The sequence below is a fragment of the Rhinoderma darwinii genome, chromosome 1 (genome assembly GCF_050947455.1).
Source record: "Rhinoderma darwinii isolate aRhiDar2 chromosome 1, aRhiDar2.hap1, whole genome shotgun sequence".
NCBI classification, from domain to species: domain Eukaryota; kingdom Metazoa; phylum Chordata; class Amphibia; order Anura; family Rhinodermatidae; genus Rhinoderma; species Rhinoderma darwinii.
The window spans coordinates 162,235,711-162,253,019 of record NC_134687.1 but is presented as its reverse complement, the minus strand read 5'-3'; the positions used below and the strand labels follow the sequence as shown (position 1 = coordinate 162,253,019).

The following is a 17,309-nucleotide window of genomic DNA, read 5'->3' as shown; positions in this document are numbered from 1 at the left end:
GCGGAGCGAGAAGAACGCCAGGCAGAGCGGGAGTACCAGCTCAAGTTGACCCAAATGCAGCTGCCAAGTGCTTCCTCCTCGCCTCAGAGTGAGTCCACAGGCACAATCAACCTTAAACCCCGTCTAGAGCGTTTCCCTGTCATGGAGAAAGACGGCGATCTGGATGTTTATTTGAAAGGTTTTGAAAAGGTCTGCAGACAATTCCAACTGCCACCTGCAGACTGGGCTAAGTATCTGACTCCAGGGCTGAAAGGCAAAGCTCTGGAGGTGTTTGCAGCCCTGCCCACAACTATCGATCAAGATTATGAGGCTATTAAAAAGGCCTTAATCCAACGATTTAACCTCACCCCAGAGGTATACAGGAAACGATTTCGGGCTTTGCAGCGCACGGGTACTGACAGTTACTCAGACCTGGCCGATGGACTAAAGATCCACTTCAGGCAGTGGACGCAGGGATTAGCTGTCAACACCTTTGAAGATTTGGAGGATCTGATGATCCTGGACCAGTTTCTCCACACCTGTCCTATGGAAGTACGACAGTTTATTTTGGACCGTGAGCCCAAGACCCTGGATAAAGCTGCCCAGATAGCGGATGTATATGCCGCCAACAGAGCGCCAGAGGCGCGAAAGCCTGCTGTTCCAGGCTGGAAAGGGGGAAAGCCCCCTATTAACACTTTTGCCCCTACTCGCAGATCACCAGGAGGTGTTGCCCCTGCCCCACTTCCCAGGCCTGCTGTTGATAATCGCAGGTGTTTTGGATGCAACCAAGTGGGGCATATCAGCACTGCTTGCCCAGAGAAGAGGAAAACTACCCCTTTGCCCAAACCATCTATTTTGTCCCCAGCAGTTTTGTTTGTGGGTGGGAGGGAGAGGGCATCTTGTGACAATTTACAAGCGGTCACTGTGGGCAAGACGGTTACCATGGGACTGAGGGACACTGGTGCCGAAATGACTCTTGTCCACCCAGAGCTTGTTTCTTCAGAAGACATTATCCCAGGAAAAACTCTAACTGTTTCTGGAGTTGGTGGTCTGATCCCGGCCTTACCCATGGCACGAGTTTACCTGGATTGGGGGGCGGGAAGAGGGATGATGGATGTGGGAGTGACGGATAAAATCCCCACTAATGTGTTACTAGGAACCGATCTGGGACGTTTAGTCTCCAGATATATTTCTTCAGACCATGAGGAGGACTCTAGTGTACTTGCTGCCCCATGTGTGTCACCGCAGGTAGTATATGATAATAATGAAACTGTCAATACTAAGAAATGTGATGACCCTGTGTCCAGCAATGTTATAGAATTACATAATGTTACTGTGCTTAGTGATAGCCTAGACTCATCTAACAATGCATTGGATATAGACTGTATAACTAGCAATGATGTAGGATGTGGGGATTGTAAAGCGTCAGATAATGATTTGTGTGTAGATTTAGTAGCGGGAAACGTCATAAACATGCATGAAATCCCTGTCACATGCACACACACACCAGTTCACCAAGACGGGGAGAAGGTTGTGTCCATTTCTCCTGTGACGCGCAGTCAGGGTGCCTGTAACACAAACCTGGGTTCTGGGCCCCCTACTGTGTCTGCTGCAGAGGAAGTGGGGACAGCTGACAGCCCGCAGCCAGCGGCAGAAGTTAGTCAGAATGTGTTGCTATCAGCCAGTACAGACGCAGAATGTCAGTTGTTTCAGACGGCCCTACGCACTGACGATAGTCTGCAGAAGCTGCGACAGCTGGCTGATCGGACCCCAGAGGAGGGGGACACTGAAAAAATAACCTGGGACCAGGGGAGACTGTATAGACAAAATATTTCCACTGACCCCCAGCAGGATGTATTAAAAGACAGGCAACTAGTGGTGCCACGTCAGTTCAGGGAACAACTCCTGCGGGTGGCTCATGAAATACCACTAGCTGGTCACCTAGGGATAAGTAAGACTAAGAGTCGCCTAAAACACAACTTTTACTGGCCTGGCCTGGGGAATGATGTGACAGATTACTGCCGTTCCTGCAATGTGTGCCAAAGGATGGGGAAGTCGGGACCTGTGCACCGGGCCCCCCTTATTCCTTTGCCCATAATTGATGAGCCTTTTCGACGGATTGCTGTGGATCTGGTAGGGCCCTTGGCCATACCCAGCAGTTCTGGAAAGCGCTTTATCCTGACGGTAGTGGATTATGCCACACGTTACCCAGAAGCCATAGCATTATCCTCCATCAGGGCTGATAAGGTAGCAGACGCCCTTCTGACCATATTTTCCCGTGTAGGATTTCCCAGGGAGATGCTCACAGATCAGGGGACCCAGTTTATGTCAAATTTGATGCAGTGCCTCTGTAAGAAAATACAGGTGCAACACCTGGTGGCCAGCCCTTACCATCCTCAGACTAATGGTCTGTGTGAAAGGTTTAACGGGACCCTCAAGCAGATGCTACGAATGCTTGTGGTGTCCCAAGGGCGAGACTGGGAGCGTTATCTCCCGCACCTGCTATTTGCTTACAGAGAGGTACCGCAGGCATCAACCGGTTTCTCACCCTTTGAGCTCCTGTATGGAAGGAGGGTACGGGGACCCCTAGATCTCATGAAAGAAGCATGGGAGGGAGAATTGGTTACACCAGAGGTCTCTGTGATAGATTATGTCTTGAAATTCAGAGAGAGGATGCAGGAACTGACAGGCCTAGTACATGAGAACATGGTGCAGGCACAGGCAAGTCAGAAGAGGTGGTATGATAGGAATGCCCGAGAGAGAGTGTATGCGGTGGGTCAGAAGGTATGGGTACTGGTCCCTATGACCCAAAACAAACTCCAGGCGGCATGGGAAGGCCCATATCCAATTCATCAACGCCTCAACGATGTGGACTACGTAGTCACGATCGATCATGTTCGCAAGAAACACAAAGTTTTTCATGTGAATATGATCAAGGCGCATTATGACCGGGATATGTGCGCTCTGCCAGTCTGCAGTTTGCCAGAGGAGGGAGAAAGTGAAACACTGCTGGATTTAGTGGCTTCCGCAAAGGAGATAGGATCCATTGAGGATGCCGTAGTCAATTCACAGCTGTCTGAGGGTCAGAAGTTCCAGCTGCAGGAGGTACTTAACCCCTTCCTTGCCACTTTTACAGGGAGACCTGGGAGAACTCCGCTAGCAACTCACCATGTAGACACGGGGCATCACCAACCTGTTAGGCAAGCAGCTTATAGAGTTTCCCTAGAAGTGAGGGCTGACATGAAGAAAGAAATAGAGGAAATGTTAGGGCTGGGCGTGATCCAGGAGTCTCAAAGTGCCTGGGCATCACCTGTAGTGCTTGTCCCCAAAAAGGACAAGACAACACGATTTTGCGTGGACTACAGGAAGTTGAATACCATCACTGTGTTTGATGCGTATCCAATGCCCCGCATAGATGAGCTTTTGGATCAGCTAGCCGGTGCCCGGTACCTAACAATTATGGATTTAAGTCGGGGGTATTGGCAAATCCCTATGTCCGTGGAAGCGCAGGAGAGGTCCGCTTTCATCACCCCCTTTGGACTCTATGAGTCCAAGGTAATGCCCTTTGGTATGAAAAATGCTCCTGCCACATTCCAGCGCTTGGTGAACAAGCTGTTAGAGAAGTTTGAAGGGTTTGCTGTCGCTTACCTGGATGACATTGCTGTATTCAGTCAGACCTGGGAGGATCACTTGACCCACCTGTCACAGGTGCTCAGGCGTATCCAGGATGAAGGACTGACCATCAAGCCTGGAAAGTGTCAAATCGGCATGACCGAAGTGCAGTACCTCGGGCACAAGGTGGGTGGAGGGACACTAAAGCCAGAGCCAGGAAAGGTTGATGCAATTTCTGCCTGGCCCACTCCTAAGACCAAAAAACAGGTTATGTCCTTTTTGGGGACCGCAGGATACTATAGAAAGTTTGTTCCTAACTATAGTTCCCTAGCAAAACCTTTGACAGACCTCACAAAGAAGAAACAGCCTCAAATAGTTAATTGGACTGCCGACTGCGAGAGTTCTCTGTCAGCTTTAAAAGCTGCCCTTGCTAGCTCCCCAGTCTTGCAAAGCCCGGATTTCACTCGTAAGTTTGTGGTGCAGACTGACGCCAGCGCCTATGGGCTAGGCGCAGTGCTCAGCTAGGTAAATCCAGAAGGGCATGAACATCCAATAATGTATTTGAGCAGAAAGCTTCTACCGAGGGAGGTTGCGTATGCCACTGTAGAGAAGGAATGTTTGGCCATTGTATGGGCCTTGCAGAAATTACAGGCATACCTCTATGGGCGCAGATTTACCGTAGTGACCGACCACAACCCACTTAGTTGGTTGCACAGGGTAGCAGGTGATAACGGGAAGCTGCTGAGATGGAGTTTAGCCTTGCAACAATATGATTTCACTATCCAGCACAAAAAGGGCAGTGAGCATGGCAACGCAGATGGGTTATCGCGCCAGGGGGAAGCTGCGGAGATCGGCTTGGGATATTGATGGCTATATCAATGATCCCATGCCATGTCTTAAGGGGGGAGGTGTGGTGTTATAGGTAAGAGAATCAAAAGTAGGTTACTAGGAGGTAATTTCATAACTCCCTCTGACACAGAAGATACATCTGATTTGCATAGGAAATGCAGATCTTTGGCCATCAAAGGATGTCCACTGTCTGACAAATGTTTAATTGGCTCTTTCCTCACCAAGGTGCGAGATGTGCTGATTAAGGATTTGTCACTAGGGCTGACCAAACATCCTGACCAAACATCTAAAGCTATGCAAATGGATGCCTGTGGTGTGTCTGTCTGTGGACCAGGAGAAACATGGGAGAATGGCATGGTGTTCAAAGAAAGTATGATACATCAAGGCAAACCCCGTCATAATTTATATTTGTAATGACCCACATAGCTAGTTATGATCAGGGAAAATAGCCCTCATATATATGTCAAATTCAGATCCCTACACTCAGAGGAACTACCTGGGATTGGCTATTGGCTAAAAACATGGGCCTATTATAGTGGTGTTTGATATGCCCTGGTTGGTAAATGTCTGCACAGGTGAATGCAGGTAATATTATATTTCTAGGGGATTCCTGCAAGGACACATGATCACTTTTATGTTTCTCTATAGAAATACAACTGTGTAATGGGAGGAGTACCCTTCATTATCATATGAACAGCCTCCTCTCAGTGACATCACCAGCCAGTGAACTGGAGGGAAAAAACTGGGTTTAAAATGCCATGAGAAGTGAGGGTCAGTGTCAGTCGTTGGGGATCCATATCTCGGTTGGAGTGACTGCCCATATTTTCAGCTGTCCCCACAGCCAGGATATCGCCGCTGTACATCAGTAAGGTTTTGTTCTGTTTCTTTTATCCCTTTTATTTTCATAAACTGTTTGATTGCATTGTAACTGTATGTATATTTTTTATCTTTTATTCTGACAACTATTTTATGTATTGCACTGCACTATTGTGTATTAAATCTGAAATATTTATAAGTCTCTTCCTTGTAGTCTTACAGAACTTAATCTTCCGAAGGTGAGGAACGTTACCTGTATTTTATGTTCAATTTAGATAACCTGTGTTATAGGAACTGGTGTTAAGGGAACATAGAGACTTAGGCCCCTATTGCCTAGATAAGTATAGGTGGTGGTAGCATACTGTGGTATAAATTATTGGGGTGTTGGAAACTACAGGAGTAATTTAGCATAATCCTGTCATCTAGAGTAGGTGGGCGTGGATTTATGAGGTAAATTAATAAACTCAGTAGTGTAGTTCACCCCTGTGACGTGACCTGAGATCGGCGATCGTCACAGTGGGCAGGGTGCTGGAAACGTGAAAAACCAACATGTTTGTGTGTCAAATTCTGCAGACACATGGCTGGAATAAGTATGGTAATGCTTCCGTTGCAAATGGTTTTCGTTTGTCTCCGTTCCGTAAGGTTTCCGCTTTTTCGACGGAATCAATAGCACGGTCGACTGCACTGTTGTTTCCGCCAAAAAAAAACGTAAATCTTACGGAACGGAGACAAACGGAAGCCATTAGGCAACGGAAACATTACGATTGAAATCGGTGGTAATGCAATCGGAAAGCTATGGTTTCAGTTTGGTTAGCGTTTATGGGTTCCCCTGACGGAAAGTTATGACGGAAGCCATTAACGGAGCCCCAATGCAGATGTTAACAGGCCCTTATTCAGCATTTGGGGCCCCACCTTTAACTTTTCCTAGGGCCAGACTTTGTCTAAAACCTGTCCTGGTTGTGTATAACTTGGATACGGTCCTAGAAGATATCAGAAAGTCAGAAACAAGTTTTCAGGGCAATCCGGGCAGTTTTGATTTGCGGCAAATTTATTCGGACCGAATAGGACTGCAGTTTTAATCAAATCGTACCCAAAATGAATTTTGGGGAATTTGTTCAACTCTAGCTGTCACTCAAACAGGGTTTGGAGCCATCATCACAGGTCTCATCAGATGTGAAGCCAGAATAGTACTGCATGTAGCGCTATTCCTACCATCAAAACAATGGAACACAACGGATCCCATTATAAGTCAATGGAGTCCATCAGGCACCAGTAGTATCTTTCAACGACAGATCTGGCACTGCGTCACGCTTTCTGTTATAAACGCAAACCAGCACGCAGCTACGAACGGAGCCTAAAGTGTTCTAGAACTTGAAAGAAGACAACACATGGAGTTATGTCACACCTGGTTTTAAAGGGATATGTTCTATATGTAGTAAAAGCTAGCATCCATTGAGCAGTTCCTCACTAATCCTCACCGTGGTGTATCTCATACAGAGTAGCTCTAAATTCCTCTACTTGAGGTGGGAACAGAGGAGAACTGTGTGACGTCAGTGTGATGATATCACCGGCAGGCTGCACTGTATAGCCTGTGAGTGACAGTCACCAGTGCTCAGTGACAGGCGCGCCCCTGTGCAGGAAGCAGTCCGTTCCCTGCCCCGGACTGACTCACGACTGACTGCAGCCAAGTGGAGAGGACGAGCTGCGGCTATTGGGTAGCCTCCATTGACTGCGGCCGGGCGCGGCTCTGTGTGTACAGGAGGAATGACACACTACTGACAGGCGGCATGGAGCAAGCAGGAAGGTCCGCTCTGGAGCATCACAGCCCGGACAGCACACAGCAGGACGAGTGGCCGGCGCCGTACGGACACATGAGCGCCCACACAGCCCGGGACAGCGGCTCAGCACAGGCGCAGGTGAGAGACATGTTCCTGTGTATGTAGTATGGTACAGTGCCTGCAGTAGTGTCCTTACACGGAGGGACTAGAAGTCTCAGCATGCCCTCTGGTGGTAACAGCTGGAGAGCCATCTGTTCATCATAGTGTACAAACAGCGTGTCGGCTCCACTAACGCCCGTTACCGGATCAGCTGCTATAGTAGATGACTATTATTAATATTACTATTAGCTCCGCTCGTGTGTGGCTCCTCATCGATATATACAGTAACTTTAATGTATGCTTTCTGATCTCTTACATAGCTGGAATGGACTAACAATTGGCTTTCCACTGCCACTGAATGACCTGGGTACTTAAAGGGAAAGTCCAGTCTTTCATCCGCCCTCATTGTACTGCTGGACAGTAGCCTGCTTATGTATGGGTGACTACTTGGTAACAGAAGGTGCAGTCAGTGGGTTATCATACGATTGTCAACTTTTTTTTTTTTTTTCTTCTGACAGATTAGCCAAACTTTATGGACAAATTGGAAAACTAAAATTAAATGATAAAGATGTAGTAATCTGACTATTGCGCAGTTAATAATCTGAACTCATTAGCAGCATTACTCACAATAACCTGCACAAGTGCCCCAAGTGTTAAAAATATCACAGATGATCTATGTTTTATTACACAAAAATCCCCAATTTTACGGATCATGTGTGAATTTATGGACGCTTGGCAGCCCTGGGTGACCGCTGTGAATGTCCATGTTCAGTCACATTGAAGGGCTAGGGATATGTATACGTGACGCCACCAGCACTTTTATTCCAGCCTGCCAGGGAGATCAAGATGGTTAACGGGACCAAGCTTTATATTTTGGGTTACTTTATTATAGTTGTGCAGTTTTTCGTGCATTTTTAGCCAAAACTAGGATTGGAGTGTTTGCTTTATACTCTTTCTCCTTTAGGACCCTCTTTGTTTTGGAAAAAAAAAAAGTTTTAAGAAAAAAAAGTTCACACAGAGTATTTTTGGCGCTGATTTTGACCGCGGAAACCGGAGATGTGCTTCCGACAACAATAATATTTTGTTCTGCATAAACGATACGATCAACTGATGAACCAGCGTTTGCCTGATCCTTGGCCCTTGTAAAAGGGCCTTTACTTATCCGGATTGTGCAGTCAAGTCACGTTGTTGATTTAGTGGAAAACGCAGCATTTTGCCTTTTTTTTGTGGCAGTCGTTTTAAGGCTGGGTTACCACGTAGCGTCAACGCTGCAGAATTTCTGCAACTAAATTCTGTGCGGAAATTCTGCATCATTTACAGTAGCAGCAAAGTGGATGAGATTTTGAAAATCTCCAGCCCACGCTGCAGAAAAAAAACGCAGTGTTAGGGCACGTTCAGACGTGGCAGAATTTTTCCGCTGCAAATGTTGGTGCAGATTTGGGGCAATTACGCAACGAATCTGCACCAACATTTGCATATTTGACAGGTAGTTCAGACGTTGCTGAAAACACAGCAGACTTGCCACAGATTTCAGTTTTTTCATTGCAATGGCTGAAATCCGCAGTGAAATTCCGCTTCTTCTCTCCAACAGACAGTGCATGCTGCAGACTGAAAATTCTGCACCGCAGCCTATGGGCCGCAGCGGAGTTTTCCACAATGTCTGAGCTAACTTTCCTAAAAATGTATAGAAACAAATGTCAAAAACGGCCGCTGGAGAATTCCACTGCGGACTGTCCGCAGCGGAATTCCACTGCTTTTCCGCCACGTCTGAACCTGCCCTAAGGGCATGTTCACACACTTAAAAAAACGTCTGAAAATATTCAAGGGAAAACAACTCCTGATTTTCAGACTTTTTTTTAGCAACTCTCGTTTTTCACGCCGTTTTTCTATGGGGTCAATGAAAAATAGCTCAAGAAGTGCCATGCACTTCTTTTTTGCAGGCGTTATTTAATGTGGTCGTTTTTCAAAACGGAGGCGTAAAAAAACGCCCCGTCGGAACAGAACACCGTATTTCCCATTAAAATCAATTGGCAGATGTTTGGAGCCGAAAATGGCCGAAAATAAGCCGTGTGAACATACCCAAAATGTTAGTAAATTGACATGCTGTGCGCAATTTCTATCCGGGTTTGCGTGTTTTCCCCATTGACTTCAATGGGGAGGTAAAACCCGCGACAGAAGCCAAGTGTTGCGACTTTTGCGGTGGAATCGCAGCGTAATCCGGCCTCCTACGATGACATTGCAGGCCATGTGATGCTGCAGCCTGTGATTGGCTGCAGCAGTCACATGGGATGAAACTTCATCCAAGAAGGTGGAATGCAGGAAGAAGTAGGGCTTTCTGGGTAAATATGTTTGTTTTTTTCCCGAGTTTTTGCGGCGTAATCGCTGCAAATCCGCTGCAAAAAAACGCAACACTTGGCATTCTTTTTTGGGTTTTGCATCTCCATTGAATTCAATGTGGAAAACCTGCAACAAAAAATCAACAAAAACGCAGCATAAATTGACATGCTGCGGAATTAAATTCCGGTCAATTTATTAACATTTACGCTGTGGTGGTTTTTTTTCGCAGCCTGGGCATGAGAGTCTCTAAATCTCATTCACTTTGCTGCTAATGTAAATGCTGCAAAATGTCTGCACACAATTCTGTTGCGGAGATTCGGCAGCGTTTACGCTACGTGGGAACTCAGCCTTATAGCGTGTGTAGATTAGTCCGTTTTTTTCCAGCCAGCCCTCAGTTCTAAAGGACCAAAAGTGATGGTATAAGTAGCCGCATCCCTAGTTCTGAACCTCCGGAAAAAGGATATTTATTCTCTATCCACCCCTCTCCATACCCTGCTCTTTCTCAGTATGCTAAATGTCCCAATACAGAAGTTCAGCTTAGGGAAGGGTGGGTCCGATCAAGGTGCACCAATTGTATAGTTATGGCATAATGTGCGTGAATAAAGAAACCTCTCTTTAAAATATTTATTTATAGTGCCTGATGGCCCAGACCACTCTGTTCCCACTGACCGTAGGGACTATTGTACCGAAAAATCCTGGTCCTCTATTATTTAGTATTTTAATAGAAAAGAAGCTTACCGCATGCTCTACTATTATTTCCTATTAGAATACTCAAGAGGTTCATTCCTTCTGTACATTAATCCCCAAGGGGGACAAAAAGCATTTTCTGCCTGTCATGCCTTTGTGTACTGACGAAATGTTGAATGCGGATTCAACAGTGATGTGAAATGGCTGAAAGATCTATCTAGTGATCGATTCCCTTTAGCATTTGGACCACACAATCTCCTCCATATTGCAAACTGATATTTTTCCAAGTAGCAACTTAGCTGTGTTTACTTACTCTGTTCATGTGAGTCACTCATAAGTGAAGCAGAGTTACACATTAATCATATAAGTAAACAAGACATTACATGTAATCTTTATTTAAAGGGAACCTCTCACACTGGACATGCCGTCTTATCTGTTGGCAGCATGTTATAGAGCAGTGGGAGCTGAGCAGATCCATGTATAGTTATGTGCAAAAAGTATAACCTGTAATTTATTCATTTAAATTCCTGCTTAGCGTGGGCTAAAGAGTCTAGTGGGCGATCTCAACCATAATTGACAGCCTTCTCTGTATGAGTGTGAATACAGAAATAGCTGCCAGTCGGACCGCGCACTGGACTCTTAAGCCCACAGTGGGCAGGGATTTAAATCCATAAATTACAGGTTATCGTGAAGCTTTTCTCGTAAAGCCAAATATCAATCTGCTCAACTACTCCTGCTCTATAACATGCTGCCCACATTTAAGGCACGTGTTTAATGTGACAGGATCTTAGTTTGCTTTTGATTTGCAGACATTTATTATGTTGTTATTGACATTTAGTATGCCTCAATGGGAACTAAAAAGGGTAGTTTTACTGGCCAGTTTAGAGTAACTGACAATGACTAAGGTTTTTACGGATGTGGGCTATATGCAAAGTGCAGCCGTACATGAAACTGAAGAAAGTATTGCCGTATACCCATCAAAAATTATTAAAGGGATTTTCCAACCCCTACAAATATGTTTCAACTGCTGCCAAATGCTCAAAAACAAAATACACTGTAATATACTCCTTTCTAAGTTGGACACCGTCACATGCCCATGGACGAAATGTCATCGCCCGGCCCACCCTGTCTGCTTTCACTTATTGTTTGTTTTATACATACATATATATATATATATATATATATATATATATATATATATATATATACTATTCTGTACAGTGAAAAAAAAATAGGTTTGCCGCATACCGGCACGGCATATGCCAAAAAGACAGTTGTTTGGCATATGGTGTGTAAAAGAGGGCCTAAAGTTAAGTATATGTCAGGAACTTTACTGGAGCATACCCCAACTGTAGGGCTCCAACATGATGTGAACAGAGCCTAAGTTAGGTCACCATGCAAAAGGATGCTGCCATATCATAGTGTATCGTGTTCAGTGTCAAAAGCTTTTTGTGATCTGATTTACTGCAAACAAAGACTGTTCTAGTAAACCACAAATGGGTGGGTGTGCTTTACAGGAATTATACAAATGCAGTTTGTAGAATAACCAGAAAGGATTACTAATAATGTATCTGTAGGAACTAACATTTATACTAGCGTTTCTATGGTTTTGAAATCCTATTTTCTGTTCCAATAGAAATACAACACATACGTGATCGCTACATTTAAAGGTTTTTTTCCATCTTAGACATTTATAGCAAATCCATAGGATAGGCCATAAATGTCTGATAAATGCAGGTCCCACCTCTGGGACCCACACCTATATTGAGAACGGGGGCCCAATGACCTCCCTCCCGTTTGGTGAGACAGCCACTGTATTCCTGGCAGAGAATGAATGGAGAGGTCGCCATGCATGTGCACGGCTCGCTCCTTTTATTTGCATAGGAGTTACAGAAACAGCCAAGCTCGCTTGCTGGTGGGTTTCTGTGATTCCTATAGAAGTAAATGGAGAGAGATGCACACGAGTGGCCACCTCTCCATTCATTCTACGAGCGGAATGAGGAACAAGAAATTTAACATGTACAGTAAGTATTGATTATTATAATTTAGTTGTTTTTTTTTTATCACATTTGCTACTGTCTAGTTTTATTGAAAATCCCCTTTAAGGAGTAAAACAATTCACACTTGTGGTTAACAATTTATTTCAAAAAATGTTAATTGCTAGTTCTGGTTGAGAATCCTTTGTGCACGGATCAGTGATCCCTCTATCTAGTATCGCACATGTAGCCTGGATACACCCACATATCAAAAATCTGACATGGCAAAACGTTAGTATAGCAATATGTCCCCATGGAGCTTATACCCATGGAGTCATATCTACAGCACGGCAATGTGTGTCCATGGAGGTGCCATCATATGGATGTTGTACTCTAAAAGTAGTTCTCTGTAATAAGCCTACCTACATAGCGCAGCATGGTTACCAGTTGCTCCTAATATACAGGAATAGTTCCAAGTTGTTTTCTTTAATATCTGAAGGTTTAAAGATGACAGCAGTTTTACTTCAACATTTCAATCCCACCAGTCTAATTCACAGTTGTCTAGGAAGCTGAGATATGGGGAGTTGTTTGCAGAGCATTACTTGCAATACTACTCTTGCCATACCTGTGCCTGTCTGAAACCTGGAGGAGAATTGTAGTCAAAATAGTGGTTCTGTGGTAAGGGTTTGACTTATTAAAGGGGTGTTCCAACCAAAAGCATTTTTCACATATGTAATGGAGAACAGCGCTCGGCTGTTTCCGCCAGCCCCATAGACTTTGAATGGAGCGGCACTAAGCATGCATGGCAGATGCTTCATTCAAACTTTTCCTAGCTGTTGTCTTGTGGCTGGGGATAACGGTGACCGCCGTACTGGTGATCGGTGGTGGTCCTAGTGGGTAGACCTCCTCTGATCTAGCATTTATCATCTATGCAGTGAATAGGGGGAAAATGCTTTAGGCTGGAATATCCCTTTAACCCTACTCAGTCACTGTTTTGTCAGACAACAAAGAAAGTCATCAATAACCAATAAGTTGTGCAGCTTCTAGTGTGAGAAATCCACATAGAACATACAAGATTTTTGTCTTGTTAGATAATAATTATGGCTGAAATGATCACTGTGTAAGTTCACCGTCGGGCGCTGCAGGTTTGAGATCGGAGTCACGTTATCATGTTCATTGTAATTTCATTATAATTATCTACTTATCCCCGGTGAATTAATTAGTCTTCTGTGTCCTGGATAATACCTAGTAGGCAACTAATACATTTCCATGGTTCCAACCCTTGTCTGTGTTTGTAATGGTTCTAAATAACAGCTGTAAAAGTTGTATAAATGAATTTCAAATCTATTTACGCTCTTCCCAACATCCGCCGTATATATACACGGCAGAGGCCAAGAGGGGTAGAATGGAGCGGGGTCACAGCCTGACCCCTTTCCACAAGATCCGCATGTCGGCTGTATGTTACAGCTGACACTTCACTACAACAAGTGAGGCCTCATTTACACGAGCGTGTGCGTTTTGCGCGCGCAAAAAACGCTGCGTTTTGCGCGCGCAAAAGGCATTTGGCAGCTCCGTGTGTCATCCGTGTATGATGCGCGGCTGCGTGATTTTCGCGCAGCCGCCATCATAGAGATGAGGCTAGTCGACGCCCGTCACTGTCCAAGGTGCTGAAAGAGCTAACTGATCGGCAGTAACTCTTTCAGCACCCTCGACAGTGAATGCCGAACACAATATAGACCAACCTGTGAATAAAAAAAGACTTTCATACTTACCAAGAACTTCCTGCTTCCCCCAGTCCGGGCTCCCGGCCGTTGCCTTGGTGACGCGTCCCACTCTTGTCATCCGGCCCCACCTCCCAGGATGACGCCGCAGTCCATGAGACCGCTGCAGCCTGTGATTGGCTGCAGCCTGTGCTTGGCCTGTGATTGGCTGCAGCTGTCACTTGGACTTAACTGTCATCCCGGGAGGTCGGACCGGAGGTATCGGTAAGTCAGAACGTCTTTTTTTTTTTACAGGTTCATGGATTTTCGGAGCGGAAGTCACTGTCCATGGTGCTGAACCAGTTTAACGCTTTCAGCACCGTGGACAGTGACTGTCTCCTGACGTCGCGTACCCGAACATTTTTTACCGGTTTCGGTCAAAACGAGTTTGGCCGAACTCGGTGAAGTTCGGTGCGCTCATCTCGAATTTGGCACTCCGTTTGGATGTTTGTAAACAGAAAAGCACGTGGTGCTTTTCTGTTTACATTCAGGAGTTTGACAGCTCTTGCGCGAATCACGCAGTTCGCACGGAAGTGCTTCCGTGCGGCATGCGTGGTTTTCACGCACCCATTGACTTCAATGGGTGCGTGAGTGCGCGAAAAACGCACGATTATAGAACATGTCGTGAGTTTTTTTCTGCGCACACGCGCTGAGCGCAATTCACGCATCGTCTAAACTGCCCCATTGACTAATATAGGTGCGTACGACATGCGTGCAAAGCACGCGCGTCGCACGCGCGTATATTACGTTCGTGTAAATGAGGCCTGAGATTGTAGATCACTATGATTTTGCTTGCTTAACCCCTTAAGGCCCTTTTACTCCAGCCAATTATCAAGCATTCATAGAACACTCGTTCCCAATCATTGCCCTGTGTAAATAGGACAACGATCAGCCGATGAATGAGCAAACGCTAATTAGTTGTCTGATTGTGTCGTTTATGCAGCCGAAAATATTATCATTGTCGGTAGCACATCTCCCTGTATAAACAGGGAGATGTGCTGCCGATATGATAGAAATGTATGGGGACGAGCGATTGGAGCCCCTTGAGAAAGGAGCTCGTCCATACATAGCCCCTTGTGGAAGGAGCAAACGCGCGTGAGCAACGAGTTGTCTCGTTGACCGGCACTCGTTTACACGGCCCACGTCGGGTCGTGTTAGGGGACCCTTAGATGCCGCAGTCATTATAAACCACGGCATCTAATCTGTTAGAAAGAGGGGTGTGGCCTCTCTGACAGCCCATCACCCGCTCCACCCCAAGACACGATTGTGGGGTGCCAGTGGTTTTCATGGCAGCCTGGGGGACTAATGAAAGCCCCCAGGTCTGCAATCTTTGTGCTCCTATTAAGCCGTACCAAAAAAACATGATGCAAACGATCACTGGTTCAAGTCCCCTTGGGAAACTAATTAAAATAAAAATGTAAACAGTTCATATTTTTTTTTACATAGACCAAAAGAATATTAAAAATAAAAAAAAAATCGCTCAAAAACAATGGATTTTTTTTTAAAGATATCTGGAATCACGACGCCTGTAAAAGTCCAAACTATTACAATATAAAATTAAAACCCCAAAATCGCTGTGATTTTTAGTCACCTCGTATCCCACAAAAATTGTAATAAAGAGTGGTCAAAAAGTCTTATGTACCCCAAAATAGTACCAATTAAAACTACAGCTCGCCCTGCAGAAAATAAGGGTATGTGCACACAACCTCTTTTCAGACGTAATGGAGGCGTTTTACGCCTCGAATTACGCCTGAAAAGACGACTCCAAAACGTTGGCAAACATCTGCCCATTGCTTGCAATGAGTTTTACGATGTTCTGTGCAGACGAGCTGTCATTTTACGCATCTCTGTCAAAATACGGCGCGTAAAATGACGGCTTGTCAAAAGAAGTGCAGGACACTTCTTGAGACATTTTTGGAGCCGTTTTCTCATAGACTCTATTGAAAACAGCTCCAAAAACGGCCGCAAAAACGCAGCGAAAAACGCGAGTTGCTCAAAAAGCGTCTGAAAATCAGGAGCTGTTTTCCCTTGAAAACAGCTCCGTATTTTCTGACGTATTTTGTTAATCGTGTGAACATACCCCAAGCCCTCATACTGCTCAATAGACCGAAAAATTAAAAAGTTATCGCTCTCAGAATATGGCAACACAAAACAAATTTTATTTTTAATAATGAATTTTCTCCTTGTAAGGGCTTGTCCACACGTAACGAAAATTGCTGCGTATTTTCCGTCCAGAATTGCGAACGGAAAATACGCAGCAGAATACAGTAGCAGCAAAGTGGTGCGAATGAGCAAATGTTATCCACACGCTGCATAAAATTTCATTCCTGAAATTCACCTGCTGTATGTAAATTCCTGCTGCGGAAAGTGGACTAAATTCCTGCGGTTTTCAGAGGAAATGTTACCATCTCGCAGACTTGAAAAAAACCGCAGCAAAATCCGTACTATTTTATGCAGGAAATGTTTTTCCATAGCAAATTGTCTGCTAGTCTAAGCGGAAATTTCTGCAGCAATTCCGTTACGTGTGGACAAGCCCTTGAGGGTATGTGCACGCGATAGCAGGCATTTACGTCTGAAATGACAGACTGTTTTCAGGAGAAAACAGCTGCCTCGTTTCAGTCGTAAATGCTCCTCCTCGCATTTTGCGAGGCTTCTCTGACAGCCGTAAATTTTGAGCTGCTCTTCATTGAGTTCAATGAAGAGCGGCTCAAATTACGTCTGAAAGAAGTGTCCTGCACTTCTTTTGACGAGGCTGTATTTTTACGCGTCGTCGTTTGACAGCTGTCAAACGACGACGCGTAAATGACAGGTTGTCTGCACAGTACGTCGGCAAACCCATTCAAATGAATGGGCAGATGTTTGCCGACGTATTGTAGCCCTATTTTCAGGCGTAAATCGAGGCATAATACGCCTCGTTTACGCCTGAAAAGAGGTCGTGTGAACCCAGCCTAAAGTGGTAAACCATGAAAAAACGATATAAATTTGGTATTGCTGTAATCGTACTGACCCGCAGAATAAACTAGTCATTTTTACAAACGGTGAATGCCATAAAAGTGAAACCAAGAAAACAAAGCTATCACTGCTTTGTTATGTTTTCACATTCCACCTCCGCCCCCCCCCCCCCCCCCCCCACCCCCCAGAGAATTTAAAAAAAAATGGCTTTTGGAAGGTGGGGAGGAAAAAATGTGAATAAAAAAATGTCCGCGATGGGAAGGGGTTAATAATGTGCTTGGGTTTGTATCTGACTAAACACATAGACGTCATTCTTGCCTACTCTCCAGGATTGTCCAGAAGTCTACAAGAAATCTCCAGGCAGAGCATGGAAGTCTCCTGAAAGTCTTCTGACGGCTGAGAACAGGGGCTCTTGCTGCATATTTATATCGCCCGCGTGGTAGCTGTGTAAACATGTATTCATT

General features: G+C 45.1%; 1 protein-coding gene across 1 annotated transcript in view; it reads left to right on the top strand.

The window, feature by feature from the left end:
• Positions 1–6,796: 6,796 nt before the first annotated feature.
• Positions 6,797–17,309, top strand: part of FAM241A (family with sequence similarity 241 member A) — a 53,542-nt gene continuing 43,029 nt past the window's right edge. The window contains exon 1 of the mRNA XM_075849725.1: positions 6,797–7,172. Within this exon, the coding sequence (XP_075705840.1) occupies positions 7,044–7,172 (129 nt within the window). The 5' untranslated portion in view covers positions 6,797–7,043. The remainder of the gene's footprint in view (positions 7,173–17,309) is intronic.